The sequence below is a fragment of the Lates calcarifer genome, linkage group LG20 (genome assembly GCF_001640805.2).
Source record: "Lates calcarifer isolate ASB-BC8 linkage group LG20, TLL_Latcal_v3, whole genome shotgun sequence".
Lineage (NCBI taxonomy): Eukaryota > Metazoa > Chordata > Actinopteri > Centropomidae > Lates > Lates calcarifer.
The window spans coordinates 8,160,610-8,179,062 of NC_066852.1; the positions used below are offsets into that span (position 1 = coordinate 8,160,610).

The window sequence follows — 18,453 nt, forward strand, 5'->3', positions numbered from 1 at the left end:
AGAGTTTTGTCATCTCCCTGCTGCTGTCATTTAGCACTGTCTTACATGGATAAAGCTTTTTGTGCGTTAAACAGTCATCGTCCAGCTTGAAGGTTATCAAAAAAGTGTTGATATTGATTTGTTTCTGTCTTTCTATCTTTGATTTCCTCTCAGAAAGAGCAGCACGGGAGATGGACCCAGAGAAGGAGAGCTGGAGGACCTGCATGAAGACGAGCCCTCCTCTTGAGTCTCCCGTCAGCAGAGCTTTGTCTTAAACTTTGTCCTCTTTACATCCCTTTGCTCGGGCCACTGTGCGCTCACCCTTTCATCCGCTCCATTTCCTTCAAACCAGAGACAGTACAGGCTTCTCATTCTGCACACTGAGGAAACTCTCAAGGTTTTAAATCTGATACATTGCTTGTTTTGACATTCAGACTTGTGTGCTCAGGCTTACTTTCATTTTCGCTTCCAGTCTATCCTTTCTTACCCAAGTTTCTCCTGTATTTCCTGCTCCACTGTGGAGATTCTGGCCACAGTTTGATCTGCAAGGTTGCTTATCTTACCTGCTCAGCCACTTACTGTTGTGACTGGCATCGGTGAACTGATAAGAGGAACTGCCAGTTCTCTGGATTAACAGTTGAAGTTACTGTTGCGGGAAAAGCTGAGAACATGTTTGTCAGCTTGCATTACACTGTAATGTGGAAAAACAAACAGTCAAACGTTTGGTTTTTTTTACCCTATGCATGGTGAATAGTTCTGCCTCATCAGCAGGCTGTCCACAGCCACCTGTCATAGCCAGCCCGATGAAGAGAAAAGAAACTCCTCCTCAGTACTCATCACAGACTTTAGCATGTAAATGACACTATATTGTCTCTTCAGTCAAGTACAGCGCTTTTGATTTCTGATCAGTAATCGGTCATTTTAATATTGTACATAGATGTCTTGAGGTATCGTCAGTGTTATTGTCTCACAGCCCTATTGTATACTGTATGTGCCATCAGTAGGTTTTATTTTGAAGTGAGGTTATGAAGGCTAAAAGTCGTTCATTCACAGTCCTGGTTGAACTTCTCTGACAGGAGGGAAAGACAGGCAGCTGTCTGAAGGTGATCACACAGGCAGGGCAGCAGCTTTGCTACGCTTGAACATATTTCAGACACATTTTCCCCAAAGTCTGATGTGTAATTATTTTTTTTTTCTAGGACTCATTTCACGCTTCTTCTCCTACTCTGTTATGTGTTGTTTGTGTGATGGTTTTGGTTCTCGCTGTCTCTTTCCCTCCATATCATACCCCACTATTTAGTTTGATGTGAATTCATTGTGACAGAAAATGGAGCTTTTCGAAGTGCATGCTGTTTGATGGCGAGTGTGAACAGACTGCCTATACGACAGTTTATTCCAAATTAGAACTTATTATACAAAATTCATGGATGCAAAACTGATTTAAAGGCATAAATAATCTCATTGTCCAAGTTAAACATCAGTGAGCGCTCTTGCAGATGAAATTGAATCATATTGTGCAGCGTTATCCAGGAAAAGGGACTGTATACAAATTATTAGGGTGGGAGGGGGAGGTGGGGGGTGGACTTTTTCAAGAGAGTAGGGAAGGGTCTTTTTTACTTTTAACACCTCAAAGTTATATGTTAGTATTCATTTTGAATACCAAATTAATAAGTAAGGAGATCAAATAGTCACATTTGATTGCTCTGGTGTTGTGGATCATAAAGTTGTGCTTTATCATGTGCAAAGGACAACAATCCTGTTTCTGGATTTCTTTTCCCAACAAAAATTAAGAAAAAAAAAAACTGAAGGAGGTGAATTCTTGATATAAAACTGGCTGGTTGTTGGTTCAAATGTAGGCATTTCGTATCTTTATTCTACGAGGATATTAATGTTTATGATTTATATGCTTTGCCTCTTTTAGTTATTAATGGTTGAACAGGTTGTACCAACCCTGCACTATACATGTTTTTTTTTAGGTAGAAGGGTTGTTGCAGTTTTTTCTCAGTCATGGTTAGGGTCCAAATAAAGTACTAATGCTGAAGAGGGTTGTGCAGTTTTAAGATGTAACCCTCTCCTCACCTCAGCAATTTTTGTATTGTCCCTAATCCTTAATTAGTTTGCCTGGCTGACCTTTTGAAGTTCCAACCAGCCTCCAAGCTTATAGGACTACGGGATGTTGGGATCATGGGTGAATGAAAAAGAATGAATGAACATTTTTTGTGATGTGAGTCCAATGCCATTGCCATTCAGGATGGTTGGCTAACTTTCAAAAAAGCCAAATCTGTGGGTGGTTTTGTCTCCGCCGACTCAACTCGGCTGCCTCCGCAGCAGCTCTGCCTCAGATAAATGTTTATATAATGCTATTTGGATTCTTCCCTCCTTTTTCGCTGGCCTGGTTCATTGCCCCGGTGAAAGAAAGCATGTTTGGCTGGCAGACTGCTCTGATCACTTGAACCGCAGTGAAAAGGAGCATTTCAATGTCATGATTAGGCCCAGGCTGCCAACAACACTTTCCCGTCCACTTCAGTGCTGTGCCCAGTGTGGTTGATTAGAAACAGGGAGCACAGCACTGTGCATTTCTTCTATTAATTTTGCCCTCTGTATCCTCCAGTGAAGGACACTAACTGAAGCGCAAAAGATGGCGAAGGATCGGTTGAATCTGATGTTACGGAGCCTCTGTGTCTAGGGGTTCGTGTGCACAGAGGCAGGGACACGGTGCATAAAAATCATTAGAAAGTCAACTCTATTTTCATGTGGCTGCTGGAGAATGTGTGTCTTTCTTTTTTAAATCTTATTGTTCAGGTTGGTAAAAGATCTATTTGTATAGGATAAATGAATATCTTTGTCTGATTGTCTAAAATGTCTCTTTGTGTGCAGTTTAAAAATAAGAGGTCATTCATTTGATGATTCCTTCTCTGTGCTGAGGGTGATGTAAGTTAAAGTAAATACTGTGGTCTGTTTGCAGAGTAACCTTCAATGAAGGGCTGACTGAACCAAAAAGTATGAAATGGTGTTTTATCTTATTTGATTTAAAACTATGTAACACTCATTCTTAGAAGAATCAATTTTTAATCCAAGTGTTTAATCCAGCTTTACATTTGTGTGTTTGTACAGACATTTTGTCAGTGTCTGAGGTGCAATATTATTATTGTCTTAATTATCAGTGCATTATTGGCTCATCCCCCTGCTGTCAGAGCACTCAGGCCAGTCGTCCTTTCGTGTGAATTTTAGCTGTCTCTGTTAAAAGTTAAGCTAAAACATTGCTTATGTGAAAATATTTGCACTTTTCCACATACAGATACATATTAAAATTGTTGTGATTACATATAACACTACTGGTACCTGCCAGATATGACACATTGTACAGTTTATGATCAAGAGAAAAACTGTGGTTCATCTGTAAAAGACCATATTTACTGTGTATCCATTTGTTCTCACAATCTCCTGTGCTTTTTGATGCATCACTCTTTGCTATCAATCTGCATGTCACAGCACTGCTACTTGGTTTTTGAGAATTTTTACCAATGAACCTCTAATATATTTCCATTTTCCAATAACTTGTTCTCTTGTCTGTGTAAAAATGCTGTAACAGCTGCCACAACAAGATTGGCTTTGAACAGCTGTTTTTGTTGTGCATATTTATATCTATCACTGTAAATCCCATCCTTTGATCCGGGTTCAAAGCACAGCAGCAGCGTGGACAGTCTTTTCATGCACCCAGCCAACCCAACAGTTAAAAGCTATTTTGTATTAATTGTTACCTCAAAGATACATACATTTAGTGGAAAATTAGACAACCAACTAATGAAGAACTGTTTCAGTTTTTGGTGCAGAATACACCACCATTTATAAAGCCTTTTGTGTTTTGGGGGTTTTATTCTTAATTCCTCAAATTTATGAGCAAAAAAGGTTTTTATTGTTTGTTTTTGTTTTTTCCTGGATTCCTTATCCCAACGTGTGTCAATCAATAAATACAGGCCATTTTCACCTACAGAGATATCCCACCAATTTTATATTTTTTACAGAACCATTCTCTTTAGAACTTGTTTCACCAATCCTCATTAAATTGTATGTAACATACTTGCTTGAACCTGAAATGTTTTTAACAAAACAAAAATTCACAAAATTTAAGAAAATGTTTTTTGTGAGGGTTTCATAGCTATAGTAGTCATACCTATTTAATGTATTATGCAGTTGCAACCACTTTTAGATGGGGCTTCTGTGATCAGCTAATTGATCCTGTTGAATTTAATGATTCACCTGCCAGTGGTGCTCCAGCACACACTGTATTTAAATGACCATAACTTAGTGGTCATCCACAGGATTTGTACAGTTCATTCTTGTAGAAAGCCCTAATACCAACACATTTGGGTGTTCTCTGAAACTCTACATTTTCCATCACTGTTTGCCTCAGGTCTGGATCCCAGTGCAGAAAACAGACCTAAAATGTACTAAGCTGTGGTAGATGTTGCACATTCAAAATACATTCTAGTTTAGTGCTGTTACAGCTACAGTTGTAGCACAGGAAATGAGTGACAGGACTAATTTCTCATGATTTCAGGTTATTATTCTATCCAAAGGAGGAGGACTGTGGGAGAGTGAGTCTGTACATAATATGAAGTCAGGGATGAATCACTGCTGTATATTTTATGTGACTGTCCTGATGTGCGTTGAAGGTGCCTGCTGTCTGTGTGTCTCTGGATGTCAGTCTTGTGTTGTCTTGTGCATTTCTCTGAATGTACTCACTCGCCTGCATAAGTCACTCATATAAAAACAGGCGCATGGCACATCCCTATGGAATGCAGTTGTTACAATGTAAATATGTACCAATATATAAAAAGAAGCTATTTTTTGCATGCTTTTTGTACACCTACACGTAATCAGAGACAATAAAAAGAAGAAAATTTACATCCTTTTGATATTTTGCTTGTGTTCCTGTTTGACTTCTTGCACTGTGAGACCAAAAAAAGCAGGAATATCACTGTACATCTTTTATTGAGTTCAACAGTTGATCACAAGGTGCACACAAGTGATGAATCACTCTGACAGTGGCACATCCACACAACGTGTGTATTTCTTGCTGTGACAAAGACATGGCAGAGGTAATGGATGACTTGTGGATGATTTGTGTACACACAAGAACACTGAAGTGTCAGAAATTGTTCCCTCATCTGTAACAGTTACAAGGTGAAGCCTACACCCAAGAGTATGAACAAAGCAAACCAAGCTACACCCCCCCAAAAAAGAACACATATAGTTATGCTACGCCATCAATAGCAACAGTCACAGTCTCTCAGGGTGGCTTGAAGGTGGGAGGATGTTGGTAGAAGATCAAGAAGAAATGGAGGGTGCATCGAGCAATGTCATTTGACTATGTCCCTTTCAGTCCCAGTCCCTTTTGAGTCAATTTACAGTGTGTGGATTTGTGTCTGTTGTCTTGCAGGGTCTGGTGCGGGGTTCCAGTGCAGTACGCCTTCAAGTAGCACGGCTATTGGCTTGAGAAAGTTTGCCCCCAGATCACTTCTAAATAAGAACAGCAGATAAATAGATTAATCAACCATCACAAAAGTCAAAGCAAACTGGCTTTATTCTTTAATCTTAAAAATCTCTTTCTATGAATACCTCAGTTTCTGTGCTACCTGCCTCTGAATCAGGCTCCTGTAAAATAAAAGTCAAAGCCACACAACAAGAGTCATTTAGACTTCTCGGGTAATGTGCTAAAGGATTCTCCCCATCATCACATCATAGAAAACATTTTAAAAACTACTCTAGACTTCTACATACACTCACGTTGGACTGGTCAGTGCCTTGGACTTGTCTTGCATTTGCTTCAAGGGCGTAATAGACGCTTGTGTCTAAACCAAGCGACTCGCTGTCCTGCTGTAAATACAAAACGTTCTGCCTGTTTCAGTTAAAGAGGGAAGCTGTCTGGGTGGGAGGTGAGAGGATTTCATCTTCGGTCAGATAAATGGTTGTACCGTACCGAGCATAGATGGTTCTGTGGTGCTCGCGAATGTTATGGGAATAAACACAGCATTAATCTGGTGGTTGCTGAAGTTTACTGCTCCTGTGTGCTAGTGGGGTTTCTAATTTGAGTATGTAGCATTCCTTCACAACTGAAATGCATCCAAAATATGTTCAGATAAAGATTCACTGTTGCTGAGTACTGTGCTGATGTCTGTTCTGTGTCTGGACTGATATTTGTAAGTGCCTCCCTGCTGCCATCTTGTGTCCAAAATGATTACAGCAGAATTTAAATTTGATGATCAATAACAATAGAGCTTACCTGTGCCTGTGTATCTGTATATTTGAATTTCATGTTCTTGTAAAATTCTCTTTTTGGCAGCAAATAGAGTAGTACCAAGTCACATACGACAGTTGCCTGAAAAAAAAAAAAAGGTTGAAAAAAGCTGAATTATAGACAAAGTATTCCACAGACAGGAAATAGCTGCAGGTACGGGCTACAACATACCACTCCAAAAATGCCCACTCCAGAGCCTATAGCTGTCAAAGTTGGGATGATATCAAACTTTCTTGCCTGTGAAGGACAGAGTGCAAATTATTCAAAGTTCCTTTTTCACTCTCATTCTCAAGTCATAAATTTGTATGGATATAAATATTCAAATGTAGTACTTACCAGTGATTGCACGATGATATCAATTCTGATCCCAAACACTTTGAGAAGGGTCCTTTTCTGAATTTTATCCTCCAAATAATGTTTTGCATACCTGAAATATGTTATATAGAATATTTTTGAAAAAGCTTTTGGTAAATATTTACATTTCCCACATATTCCTCATTATCCATTTGATAATATATTACTTAGAAACCTGCACAATAACACATATTTCCCATATAATCAACTACTGTGAAACATCAAGGCTTTTAAATCTTCCAAATGTAACCAGAAACAATTAAAGGTTTCACAGCCTCTTTTTGAATCATCCTATTTTAATTAAGTTGATTCCATATTATGACATTTATGAAAAATGGTAAAGCTAATGGCATAGTATGGGAGGCTGCTCATGCAATCATAGTAACCAACCCTCCAGACAATTAGCACTGCCTTAAATAATGGCCTGGTAATGACTATTCCAATATTGTGTGTGCAGAGAGAGCAAACCATCCACAGGACGCACTGAACAATGACAAGTGACAGATTGAGACAGATGTCAGCAGCCATGTTGAGTGGTTTGACTGAGGGTGAGTAAACATTAACCTCAAGCTGTCTGCACTCAGTACAAACTCAATAGACCTGAAGCAAAGCTAAGGTGCTAACATGAATTAACATGAACATGAAGCTACAAGCTATGAAGCTGGAGATGGTTAGCTTAGCTTCAGCTAAAAATTGGACACAGGGAAACAGTTATCCTGCTCTGCTCAAAGGTAATAAAATCTTCCTACCAGTCCCTCTATGGCTCATTAATTAACATGTTATGTATTGTTTAATCTGTACAAAAAACAAAGTGAAAGGAAGAACAACACTTTGTGGTTTATACATTGTTATAACATTCTGTAAAAGAGAACTATTTCCCTATTTACAGTATTTATGCTAAGATAATCCAACCACCTGCTGACCCCAGCTTCTCACACTCAACAAGAAACCAAAACGGTTCATTTCCCCAAATGTCAAACTATTGCTGAAGTAGCCAGGACAAAGGACACAGTCTTGCCTGCAGTGTTACACCTGAGCCCATGTTAATTCAGTGACGTGTATTTACACACCTGAAGTTGTAGCCCACTGATGCTCTGGCTTTGTCGGTCTCAGCAGGGTTTCCATACAGACCATGGAAGTTATACTTTGGTTTACAGTGTTTTACATCCACATCAAAGTTACAAGTCCAGTCCACCACAATGCCAATGGCCCCTCCCTGTCAGGGCACATGCACATAATACATTACCACATGAGAAACACCAGAAACAAAACACTAGAAGAACAATACATATGCAGCTGTGACTAAATGGAATAGACATCTACTTATCCACCAGGAAATTATTTCTATTTATTCAGTGTTGAGTAAACATGTTATGCAGCAAACTTACCACTCGGGCTATTGTTTCAAAATTAAAGCCAGAAAGTTTAACTATATCTCCCAGTTTGAATATTGGACACAGTGGAGCTTTATCAGGACTGTGAAGGCATTTGCTGATATATGCAGCATCAATACCCTCCACCAGGTTACTCCTGAAAACACAACTGGATGTTAGAGAACAAAATCCAGGAAAACAGAGTAACCACATATTACAGAAATGAAAGGACTCTATCCTGTGTAGGCACTTGTGATTTCTTATGATTCTTTATCCTGAATCAAATGATGCCACTCTGTCTCCAAATATTTTGTTGACTGACACTATCTGGGAATCACTTCTTTGCATTTAAAGGTATTAAATCCTCCTTTATCCCTCACCCTCATCTATAGCATAGTGATAATAAGTTTTTATCTAAATTTGCATGTCCATTCAATCTCATATAAAGACAAGGTGTTTGAGTTTTAACTCCTGGTATGGCAGTTTTAAGGTGTTTTATTTATCATTATTCCCCTGTATTTTATATTGATATGTTTCATATAGTAACATATAGTAAGGCCAAAACCAGACTTATTTGTACTTAGATTTTAGATTTGATCAAATTGTTGACATGAATGAGGTTCATCACCTTGTGACACCAAATAAGGGGAAAGTCACCGAATTTTTGATGAACAGTGTGTAGTTCTCTGCAGACATCAACAGAGGAGGGCTGGAAAGGAAAAAAGAAAAGAATCAAACACAGTATGTTGAGGTTGTTCAGCAGAAATCATGTTTGTACTGTACAGACAATTATGTAATCCTATAAATGTCAAGGAATAAATTCAATTATTACAGGCATGACATGTCCGAGTCAGTGTGCAGTGTGAATAATTCAGTGTTTCCACATACTCTGGTATGATGTTATCATCCTCAACAGGACACCAAGCCAGCACCTCACAGGTCTTTGTTTCATTCCTACAGACTCCTGTCATTTGCCCTTGAAACAGGAACATACAAGTGTTCACCATGGAGACAAAATTAAAACTGGGGCAAATCTGTTTCAAGCAGCAAAAAAAAAAAAAAAAGGCTTTAACATTAAAGCAATCCTAAACATTTTCTGCCTCCAATTTTCATCTTATCTTCAATTAGCATCACGGAGCAAGCAAAATATAAAAGTCAAGCAAAGCAAACGCTGAAATAGCTGTTTCCTTTATCTTGCCCTGATCCTAACATATCATTTCTCTCCATGTGATTAGTTTTGTTGGTATCAGTTTCTCTCATCATGTGTTGGATGAGTTCACAGACAGTTCTCCGGCAGGCATCCGGTCACTCAGCCTCAGTCTCTGACCTTTCACTGGAGCCCACCAGCCTATTTAGCTACAGGGGCGCCCCCTCATGTTTACTTGTCTACAAGCATAGAGACAACACGCCGCCTATAAAGGGACGATGGCACCTCAAGGTGAATTTGACTCGTCTGAAACGGACAGATCTAAAGCTTTGGCTAACATTGGTCTTATTGAAGGTGATGTGGGATGCAGAGGACTTGAAAGGCTCAGGATTTAACCCTGGGACAGATGGAGGACAATAAATTTCTGTAAGTGCTCTCTGAACTCACCGTCAACGCTGTATATGTTTGGACCTATTAAAAAAAGCTCTGGTCTGATAGTCTGGTTGTTTGATTTTAATGTCTCTGTGTGCTTATATTTTGTGTTGGCTCATATTCACAAGAGTTGATGTAATATCTGTGGCGTTGTTTATATATGCATACATGTGTCTGCTTGCTTAAGGCTGGGTCATTTGCACGCTTCAGTGACCAACAAACCATATTATGAACACACACACCACTATGTGTTTGGTTGCTAAGACGTAGGTTGTTGATTTTAGTGTGTCTTGTCTCTCAGTGCTAGACAAAAGCAATGCATGAGTTATGTCTAAACGTTTACCTTAGCAGCGACCGCGATGAGTCAGATCTGGTGTATTTTAGTTTCTAGTGTGTGTGAGCACATCATATAGTAGATCTCAAGAGCCACAGCCCATTTTGCAAATACACTCCTTCCTCAGTACATCACAGTCCTGTCCCTGGCTTTAAGATGTCTGAGAAGGGCTTTCGTCTCTGGCAAAACTAAACAAAATAAAGCAAAGCCAAAGATCTGGACTGATCTGAGCCTGGCCACGGGCAGACAGACGGTTACTCAGTGAGGACTGCTGAGGTCACACACTGTCAGGCCGTCAGAATTTACCATTTCCCGTACGTTTGAGTCTCCCTCCTTCACAGTCAGCATCTGAGCTGCAGTTGTGTTTGCCTTTGAGCTGTTATGAACAAAGAGAAAGAGATTGGGGTCAACATGTGTGGAATGTGGATGCGAAGAAACCAGAGCATTTTTAAACATGAAAACAACAGGACAGTGTGGACATAAAGTTTTGCTTTTATTTTTGATACTCTGCAGAGTACAGAAACCACATTCTCTGCCATCTTGAAGCCATTATGTTTAAAAAGACAGTTTCCTGCGATTTGACAGCGACGAAATTGCACAATTACACAAACAGTCTAGGAATGAGACACAATTTCCTTGTTGTTTTACTATTTATGGAATTGTGTAAGTCAGAGAGAGAAGAAAGACAGGATGAGACAATCATGCATGAAAGGGAGACATGAAAATGAAAGAAATGGGAACATTTACACATACCTCTGGACACTTTCCCATGCTCTGACCCTCAGTTATGATATAGTTTGTCATCACCACAAAAGATGAGTCACCCTGAGGTGTAGGATCAAAAGAAGGAATATGTTACATTGTTTCATTACTCTCATTTATTTATGCCATAAAATGGCACAAAGCTGCAGTTGTCCTGCAATATGCAGCCTGTCATACATTAATCAGCTGTTTCTCACTGGTGAACATGTTCAAGCAAAAACTTTTTCATCCCTGAAGTATTCAACATAAAGTAATAGTTTGTTTTGGGAAATGTACTTTTTTTGCTCTCCTGTTGAGCTTTAGATAAGATGATCAATGCAACTCACATATCTGTATGGTAAGTATTAAACTACATCCAGACTGTTAGCTTAGCACAAAGACTGGAAACAGTTATCCTGGCTCTGTTAAAGGAAAAATAATCCACCTACCATCACCTGTAAAAGTTCACTAATTACTATGTTTAATCTCCTCTGTTAAACACAAACACAACACTTTGTGTTTTATGCAGCGTTTTTTGAGGTACAACACCCCATAAAACAGAACCAGGCTAGCTGTTTCCCCCTGTTTCCAGTCTTTGTGCTAAGCTAAGCTAAATGGCTGCTGGCTCCAGCTTCATACTTGTGCACCAACATGAGAGTGGTATCATTCCTCTCATCAAACTATGCAACAAAGTGAACAGTAATGAACTATTGCTCCATGTCATATTGTTTAATCTGTTCTAAAGCAAAGCATTAAAAGGAGAAGTTGTGGTTTACAAGGGTTTGCGTGCTGGACTATTTCTTGGCTGTGAACACTTGGTCTTCCTGGACAAAACAAAATATAACATGGTAATTTGTGAGCTTTTAGAGGTGTTTTCTTACAGAAGCTCATTTTTGCTTCACATCATTTATGCAAATTTAATTGCTGGACTGTTGGCGCAGTCTGTGTTGATTCCAGTGCACAGGTGTTAGCTGTAAGCTAGCTAGCAGTGGATTCACCAGCCATCTGTTATAGTGTGTCTGTGCGTCTTTGTCAACCTCCAAACTCAACAGAAACTTCTCTCTCTCTCTCTCTCTCTCTCTCTCTCTTGCCATTTTCCTTTCTCTCTTCTGTGTCTTCTGTGACTTCTCTGTCTTATGTCAGTTTCATGGTGCTCTGGGCAAATTTGCATCCTATTGTGTCTCTCTACTCACTTATATGCACTCATGCCACCCCTAAAAGTGTCAGCACACACAGCTACAGGTGCTTTTCTCCATGAGAATTTTCTTGATGTGACGTGATATGCAGGAAACAAGATGAATCTCATACAACAATATGCTACTTTGATGTTAATTTTCACAGAAACCATGTTCAGGACATGAAGTATGGCCCGTAATCAAATAAACAACAACGACCATCTGAGGAATTCTCACAGACAAAGGTTTGGATTTCAGAATAAAGCCGGCTGCTCGTTGATATCTACCTGATCAAAGTGTGATTCATTGTATCAAAGTTTCCTTTCAATTTTATTGGTTGGGTTTATCATACCAAAGCCAAATGTTAAACCAACTCTGAATTAAACAAAGTCCACACCCACACCTCAAGGCAAACATTACAACCTTGATTGTGTCCTCTTCATTTCATTCCTACAGTTAAGAGGACCTAGCAACATTGTAGGTAAACAAAGAAAAATATTTGACCAGAGAGTCCCTTTTGGAGGGTTGTTTGCTCAGTTTGTTACAGGAGGCACGCAATGACGTTTGCAAAGCACAGGGACACCTTGATGTTGACAAAGCTAGGTTATAATCTGTGTCAAATTTACAAAACTACAATAACTTTTAACCGGTGTGTACATTGTCCTAGTGACCTAATACTGAGATAAAAGCCAACACAGATGTTTTAAATGCGTGAGTAAACCTTCAACTTTGTCACAATCTGACCGGTGAGTAGCAGTCTTCAGGGAGCAGAGCATTTTGATGTTGCATGTCTGACTCAGCCTGATGTTTAATCACTCTGACAGTTTGAATCATGTTGACTTCATGGCTTCTGACTCAGACCCACATTTGGTATAGTCCCAACTATGGTCCGTGACTTGTACCAGGTGCAAAGCAAATACTTGACAATTAAGAGCAATGTGATGATAACACATTAAATGTTCCTGCATGTGTGAAAGGCTTCAGCCAAACAGGCACCAACCTGTGGAGGGAAGACATAGTCGGCAACATCCCAGACTCTCTCATCTCCATCCACATTGGTGTAGCCCACGCCTTTCATTTTGGTGAAGACGGAGCTGACTGCCGTGTCTGTGGACTGGTAGCCTTTCTCGTAGATGAAAACCCACCTGTGCGGGACACACAAAGTGTCATGTCAAACCTGTCAGATTAAGATTCAGACTCCCTCTCCACTACAACTGAACATCTATACCCACAGGCAAGGGCATGTATACGGGTGAGACTGACACTCTGCACAGTTACCCCACATGCCAGCAGCACACCCCACAGGGACACATGTGAAAGTCATTGTGGTTGTGTAATGTCATGGTAGTTGTATTTGTCTTTTGCTGCCAAATCAGAAGGACAAATCAGACATAGGAATCTACAAGCGACATTTACTAATATTTTTTCAACTTGCCAGTTTCGAAATATGTTAGAAGAAGTAATCAGAGGATTGCAATAAACCATTAAATGTCTGTTAGGCAAGCACCAGGCATGATCACAGTTACGGTCAGTGGAGCTACTTTGCTGATTTCCCAGATGACTGTGCAGACCATCAGATAGTATTCTGAGAGTCCGCTTGCATGTTTATCTGTGCGAACACATATAAACTATCTTCCCCTAAGAATATTGATTATATTAAGATTATTCACTCATGCTGTAATGAAGTGCAATTTAAATAACTTCTATTTCAAGGTACTTTATACTTCTACTCTAGGGAAATATTGTCATTTTTACTCCACTGCATTCATTTAACAGCTGTAGTTTCATTTAAAAAAAATGCTAAAGATGAAACCACTGGGTCTCCATTTTGTTTCATTTAAATAAGTGATTGAGGCCAAAAGAGGTCAAATTGTCCAATATTTCACAAAATAATGTAATACATTTTTTCTGGTCTTTCTCTCTTCCTACTCCTTAAATCATCTTACAACCCTTCAGATTAAGCTCGTGACCCTTTGGAGTCACCTGAACCCCTAAGTTGGGAACCACTGGACTAAACTACCTAACAGTATATAAAGTCATTAGAACTACATCCACCAAGTAAAATGAAGCTTACACATAAATGCACTTCTGTACTTTGGATACTTTAAGTGTATTAACATAATATTACCAGTTTTTTACCTGGATTTTGAATGCAGGACTTTGACTAGTTTTGAGATCGACTGTAGAACTCCTGCTTTCAAGACATTTTTGCTTCATACGCTAAATGTTAAATATTCCAGCTTTGTTCTGGTAAAAAAAACTGCAGTTATGTCAACTTTACTAAATTAAGAACAAGTGCCTGAATCCTTCATCACATTAAAGGATTCCTGTCAAGCAGAAACCAGCCTCACACTCGGGCGCTGTACTTTTTGATTTCTGCAGAGTGAAGCTTCTCATTGTGTTGCTCAATCTGTGTGTGTCGCCAGGAGGCATGGGGAACAGCTGGTGTGCGCCGGACAGATACTGTATGTACACACATACACACTGACACATGCAGAGCTATTTTATATAAGGGTGTGAAAAGCAATTATCCCCTGGCAGAAAGCCTGCAGGACAGTAACATTCATTTGTCTGTGCGCAAAGAAAGCACCTTAAAGCAACAGAGGAACAGAAACATCTTTCAAACTGCAGTGAAATAAGCTATGCACAATGAGCTAAAAGCCGCGACTTCTATCAGTTAGGCAAATCAAATTATGTAAGTTGGAGCTTACAGTGAAGAGGAAGTAGAGAAAAAATAGAGCACATTAACGGAATAAAGAAACCCATGAGCATGAAATAATGGAAGGATCTTCCAAAACAGCAGTCTAAGTGAGATCTGTATCTGCTCCGACAGAAGGAGAGCGGGGAGGCAGGGAGGAGGCTCCTTGATGTGCAGAGGGCTTTTTTCTTTCCACCATTTGTATTCATTTTGTGAGGACAAATTAGAATGAAACAAAATTCAACCTCCAGCTAATCACTGTGAAATGCAAACAGTGGATTGGCGTTATTGTCAACTTACAAGTGACAAGATGGGAATTAATTAAAAGAGCAGTCTTTATGGTTTGCTGAAGCAGCTGTTCTCTGTTAAATTACTCTTTGCTTTTTGACTTCATTAAGAGATTTACTTAAAATTGATATGTAAAATATTTTCAAAACCATTCATGTGCGATTTTGTTCTTCTCGATTTATTCAAAGCTGGTATGAATGCTCCCAAACTGTGGCTGACAAAGGATTCATTGTTGTACATGTCAGGTGAGAGAATGAAAGCGAAAATGTAATCATAAAAGGGGAGCACCAAAAACTGCAATCAGTTTATGGAATGTCAAATTCCTGAAAATACGACCAGTAATTCACTGGCTCAGTGCGAGTGCCTGAGAGACACGGCCTGACTGCTGCTCCGTCCTGTCAGCCTGCATGCTGCTTGAATCCTGAAGAGGACAAGCTGGACAGCCTCATAATCACATCTGCTCTCCTGCCCATCACTGCCCAACCTTAATGTGGCCTGATGGCTGTAAAAGGCAGGTGACGGGCCGGAAGGAGGCAAGGGGAGGCAGATCTGTCATGCATAGAGAGCCTTGATACCAAAAAGAAAGCAAACACTTGGAACACACTGCAGCTGTTCCCCTTTTTAATTTTTATCAGTGCACAGCACAAGCTTATCTCTGCAGAAGATTTTCAAGGTCTGAATTAAAGAAATGATCATAATGAACTTTTTTCCTGACTCTGGAGATCGTCAAGATTAAAGCAGCGTAACAAGATACAAACCACAAAGAGAAACCAACAGTGGGCCATTTCAAATCAGTTTAAATCAGCAGGCTCTTTCCTTTATTATAAAAAATAACCTTGCCATTAGCAAGAGAAGATGTTCTCAAATTCGTCTTTCTCCGTTACATTTTTGATCACCATCAACATCACCAGCAGAAGGTAACACATCTCTATGCTGTTTGGCAGTGAATTGGGCAGCAGTTGATTGTTATCTGTGTTAGCATATGCCTCAGCGTGTTCATCATACACAGCTCCTCAGGTTCTGCTGCTCAGAGGTGCAGAGACACAGTAGGAAAAATAAAAATCACGCACGCACACACATACACATGCAGAAACAGCCTGTGAGTAATCAGAAACGTAGATGATGTGCTGTAAAGTGAGATAACATGAGAACAGGCTCTTCCTCCTTCAGAGTGACTCTCCAGTGAAATACTCCAACATGTCCAAGCAAGTGTATGGCCGTAGTGAGTGGCTCAGAGTGCGTAAGTTAATAAACATGCTGCTCTTGTGTCTCAACTTGAAAATGGCAGATAATAACAGTGAGTTCTCCAGTCATTTCACACTCTTGCACCTTTTACCTGGAAAGTTACAGTTTGTGTGGGTTATCTGCATTCTTTATTATTTATATCTGCATTCACTAACTGACATCTTGTGTTTCTCATTTCTTCTGTAGAAGCCACACCGTTTGTAATGGATGGGGAAAGAAGATTGTAACTTTGCATTGGTTTATTAAACTCCCCTTAGAGGTGGACACCGTCACTCCGAAAATGCCGTAGAGGCACCAGTCAGCATCTGGGACAAAATATTTTTCTAATATTATTTGTAATGCAGGGTAAAATGCAGATATCAGGGTTACAAAACAAAACAAAAAAAGTTGCTGGAATTTGCAGGGTCTCTCTGAGAGGTCATTCTTGCTTCAGGCTGCATCACTCTCAACAAGCTGAAACATGTAAAACAATGCAAACCCTCTCTGCACTCACATCTGCCTGTTGCCTTTATGAACAGCATAAAAACAACATGTGAATGTATGGGTCTTACCCAATGATGTAAGCCAGGACCCCCAGCTGGATGAGACGACACACCACTCCCACCCTCCTGTTCCTCACCAGCACCTGTCGCGGGGTCTCATACTCAAAGAAGAAGTCGGAGAGGGCGTTGGTGATTTGGCTCTTCATCTTCTCTCGTCGGCTGACCCGCACAGAGGAGGGTCTCTCTCATTCACCCCACTGGCATATAAAACACCCACGCTCCACTTGCTCTTCTCCTCCTGGTTGCCTCTGCCTCTTGTTCCTCACTAGTGGTGAGGGTCCTCTGCCTCCTCTCATAAGTGACGTCTGAAGCGCTTCATGAGAAAGTCCTGAAGTGTTGGACTTCCTCCCTCCCACGCTGCTTACTCTCTATCTCTCTCACTTTCTCTCTCTCTCTCTCTCTGCATACACTCTTAGTCATTTGTGCATCTTCCCATTCACCTCATTGTCGCGCTCTCTGACTGTTTATTGCACCTCTCCTCTCTTTTGTTATACAGAACACACTAAATTAGTGAAAAGTCATTTCAGGAAGTCAGTCTTGACTTGGCTGCAAGTTTAAATAACTCAGCAGCTGCCACACAGACGCTGGACCTCCTCCTCTTTGTGTACAATCAAACCTTATCGTCTCCACTGACACTCTCTTCCTGTGTGCTAGGCAGAGATAGAAAGTGCATAAGCTCAACACAAACACACATTGCGAATGCCACAGTTCAGCTTGTTTGCCTACTCTCATGTCACCATTTGTAGACATTAAGCCTTCTTATTGTCTTATCATCAGTTTGTGTGGGAGCACCCAGTTTGGGTTACTCAACATTTCATTCTCTCTCCTTTTATATACTGCGAGGTGCTTTGCATTTCTAATCTTCACTCTTAGAGGAAAGGAAGTGGCAAACACACAACCATAATAAAAGGGAAAGAAATTCCATTTCAGTATAAATAAGTTGAAATATTAAGAATATTACATAAACGGTTTTCCATCTCAAAAATGTTTTTCTCACTTGTGTGCGGTGCTTTCTAATCTCCGGAGATTAGTGAGTGGAACATCTTATTTTGGAGTCATGTTTAGAATCCAAATTTAAATCTGGTTGAACCTGTTCCAAAGGCTAAATAAATATACATTAGAAATTGCCACAAGATGTCCATGCCTAGACACAGCTACAGGCTCATGGCATGAACACTTTCTGCCAACAATCCCATGATGAATGCATGAGGGAACGAGAGAGTGATTCTGGACACAGGGAGTCTACAGCCATGCTAGCAAATCCTAGATTAGTCTGTTATTAGATTATTTGCCATTAGTTATGGAGACATTTCACTATGAAAATGGAAATCCGTCAAGATGTTGAGATATTTTAGTCTTGATTAACACGGAGGACCAACAGGCCTACTGACAATCCCTTTTAGCCAAGGCACTTCCACTTGTCAGAGCATGAGACGCAATAATGAAGCACGTAAATTGGAGATTAGCGTAATTTACTCCCAGGTTGTCTAGGCGATGCAGCATCAGACTAGCAGGTTGTCCATGACTGTCACTGATTATGTCAAAAAGAGGATTTGTAATCTGTGATGAGGAACTGAAGGTTACTGAGGCTAGCAGTGGCAAGTGCAGCCTTTGCTGAACTGAAAAAAGGAACATCAAATAATTACAAAATGCAGCTCTCCACAGGGATGCAGAATGCCTTCATTCTGTCACAAGCAAACCTGTTCAGAACACAAAAACACCATTAGTTGAGAGATACTGTCTGGAAATAACTTTGTAATATGGAGGTTTGCAGGAGTGGTTTGTTATTACAGTGGCTTGTGATCTGCTGCTATCAAGAATTCTGGGTTTACTGAACACCATCT

The 18,453-nt window shown here is 40.0% G+C and overlaps 2 protein-coding genes across 8 annotated transcripts in view; one reads left to right on the top strand and one right to left on the bottom strand.

The window, feature by feature from the left end:
• camkk1a (calcium/calmodulin-dependent protein kinase kinase 1, alpha a) overlaps nucleotides 1-4,887 on the top strand; it is a 56,566-nt gene extending 51,679 nt beyond the window's left edge. For all 4 annotated transcript variants that reach the window (XM_051078427.1, XM_018691880.2, XM_018691882.2 and 1 more), the window contains one exon: nucleotides 154-4,887. In XM_051078427.1, the coding sequence (XP_050934384.1) occupies nucleotides 154-226 (73 nt within the window). In that variant the 3' untranslated portion in view covers nucleotides 227-4,887. The remainder of the gene's footprint in view (nucleotides 1-153) is intronic.
• Nucleotides 4,888-4,955: 68 nt separating this feature from the next.
• p2rx1 (purinergic receptor P2X, ligand-gated ion channel, 1) lies at nucleotides 4,956-17,154 on the bottom strand. 4 transcript variants are annotated; one of them, XM_018691885.2, is made up of 14 exons: nucleotides 16,619-17,154; nucleotides 12,837-12,981; nucleotides 10,674-10,745; nucleotides 10,239-10,296; nucleotides 8,896-8,983; nucleotides 8,636-8,716; nucleotides 8,023-8,164; nucleotides 7,705-7,850; nucleotides 6,617-6,707; nucleotides 6,452-6,517; nucleotides 6,266-6,361; nucleotides 5,770-5,859; nucleotides 5,602-5,637; nucleotides 4,956-5,502 (listed from the first exon to the last, which is right to left on the bottom strand). In XM_018691885.2, exons 1-14 carry the CDS (start codon nucleotides 16,753-16,755, stop codon nucleotides 5,497-5,499), a joined length of 1,254 nt encoding a protein of 417 aa, XP_018547401.1. In that variant the 5' UTR covers nucleotides 16,756-17,154; the 3' UTR covers nucleotides 4,956-5,496. The 4 variants fall into 4 exon arrangements, with proteins under 4 accessions (XP_018547401.1, XP_018547400.1, XP_018547402.1 ...); XM_018691884.2 differs by having other exon boundaries at nucleotides 10,227-10,296; nucleotides 16,619-17,151; XM_018691886.2 differs by lacking the exon at nucleotides 5,770-5,859 and having other exon boundaries at nucleotides 10,227-10,296; nucleotides 16,619-17,147.
• Between the last annotated feature and the right edge of the window lie 1,299 nt (nucleotides 17,155-18,453).

Bases quoted from the DNA above. Each gene is read 5' to 3' on its own strand.
- p2rx1 (XM_018691884.2), bottom strand. From the start codon at position 16,755: ATGAAGAGCCAAATCACCAACGCCCTCTCCGACTTCTTCTTTGAGTAT. The intron at 8,165-8,635 runs GTGATGAACCTC...TTGTGTTTTCAG, and splicing joins CCCTTATTTGGTGTCACAAG to GAGTAACCTGGTGGAGGGTA. The intron at 6,708-7,704 runs GTGTGTAAATAC...AACATATTTCAG, and splicing joins TCAGTGGGCTACAACTTCAG to GTATGCAAAACATTATTTGG.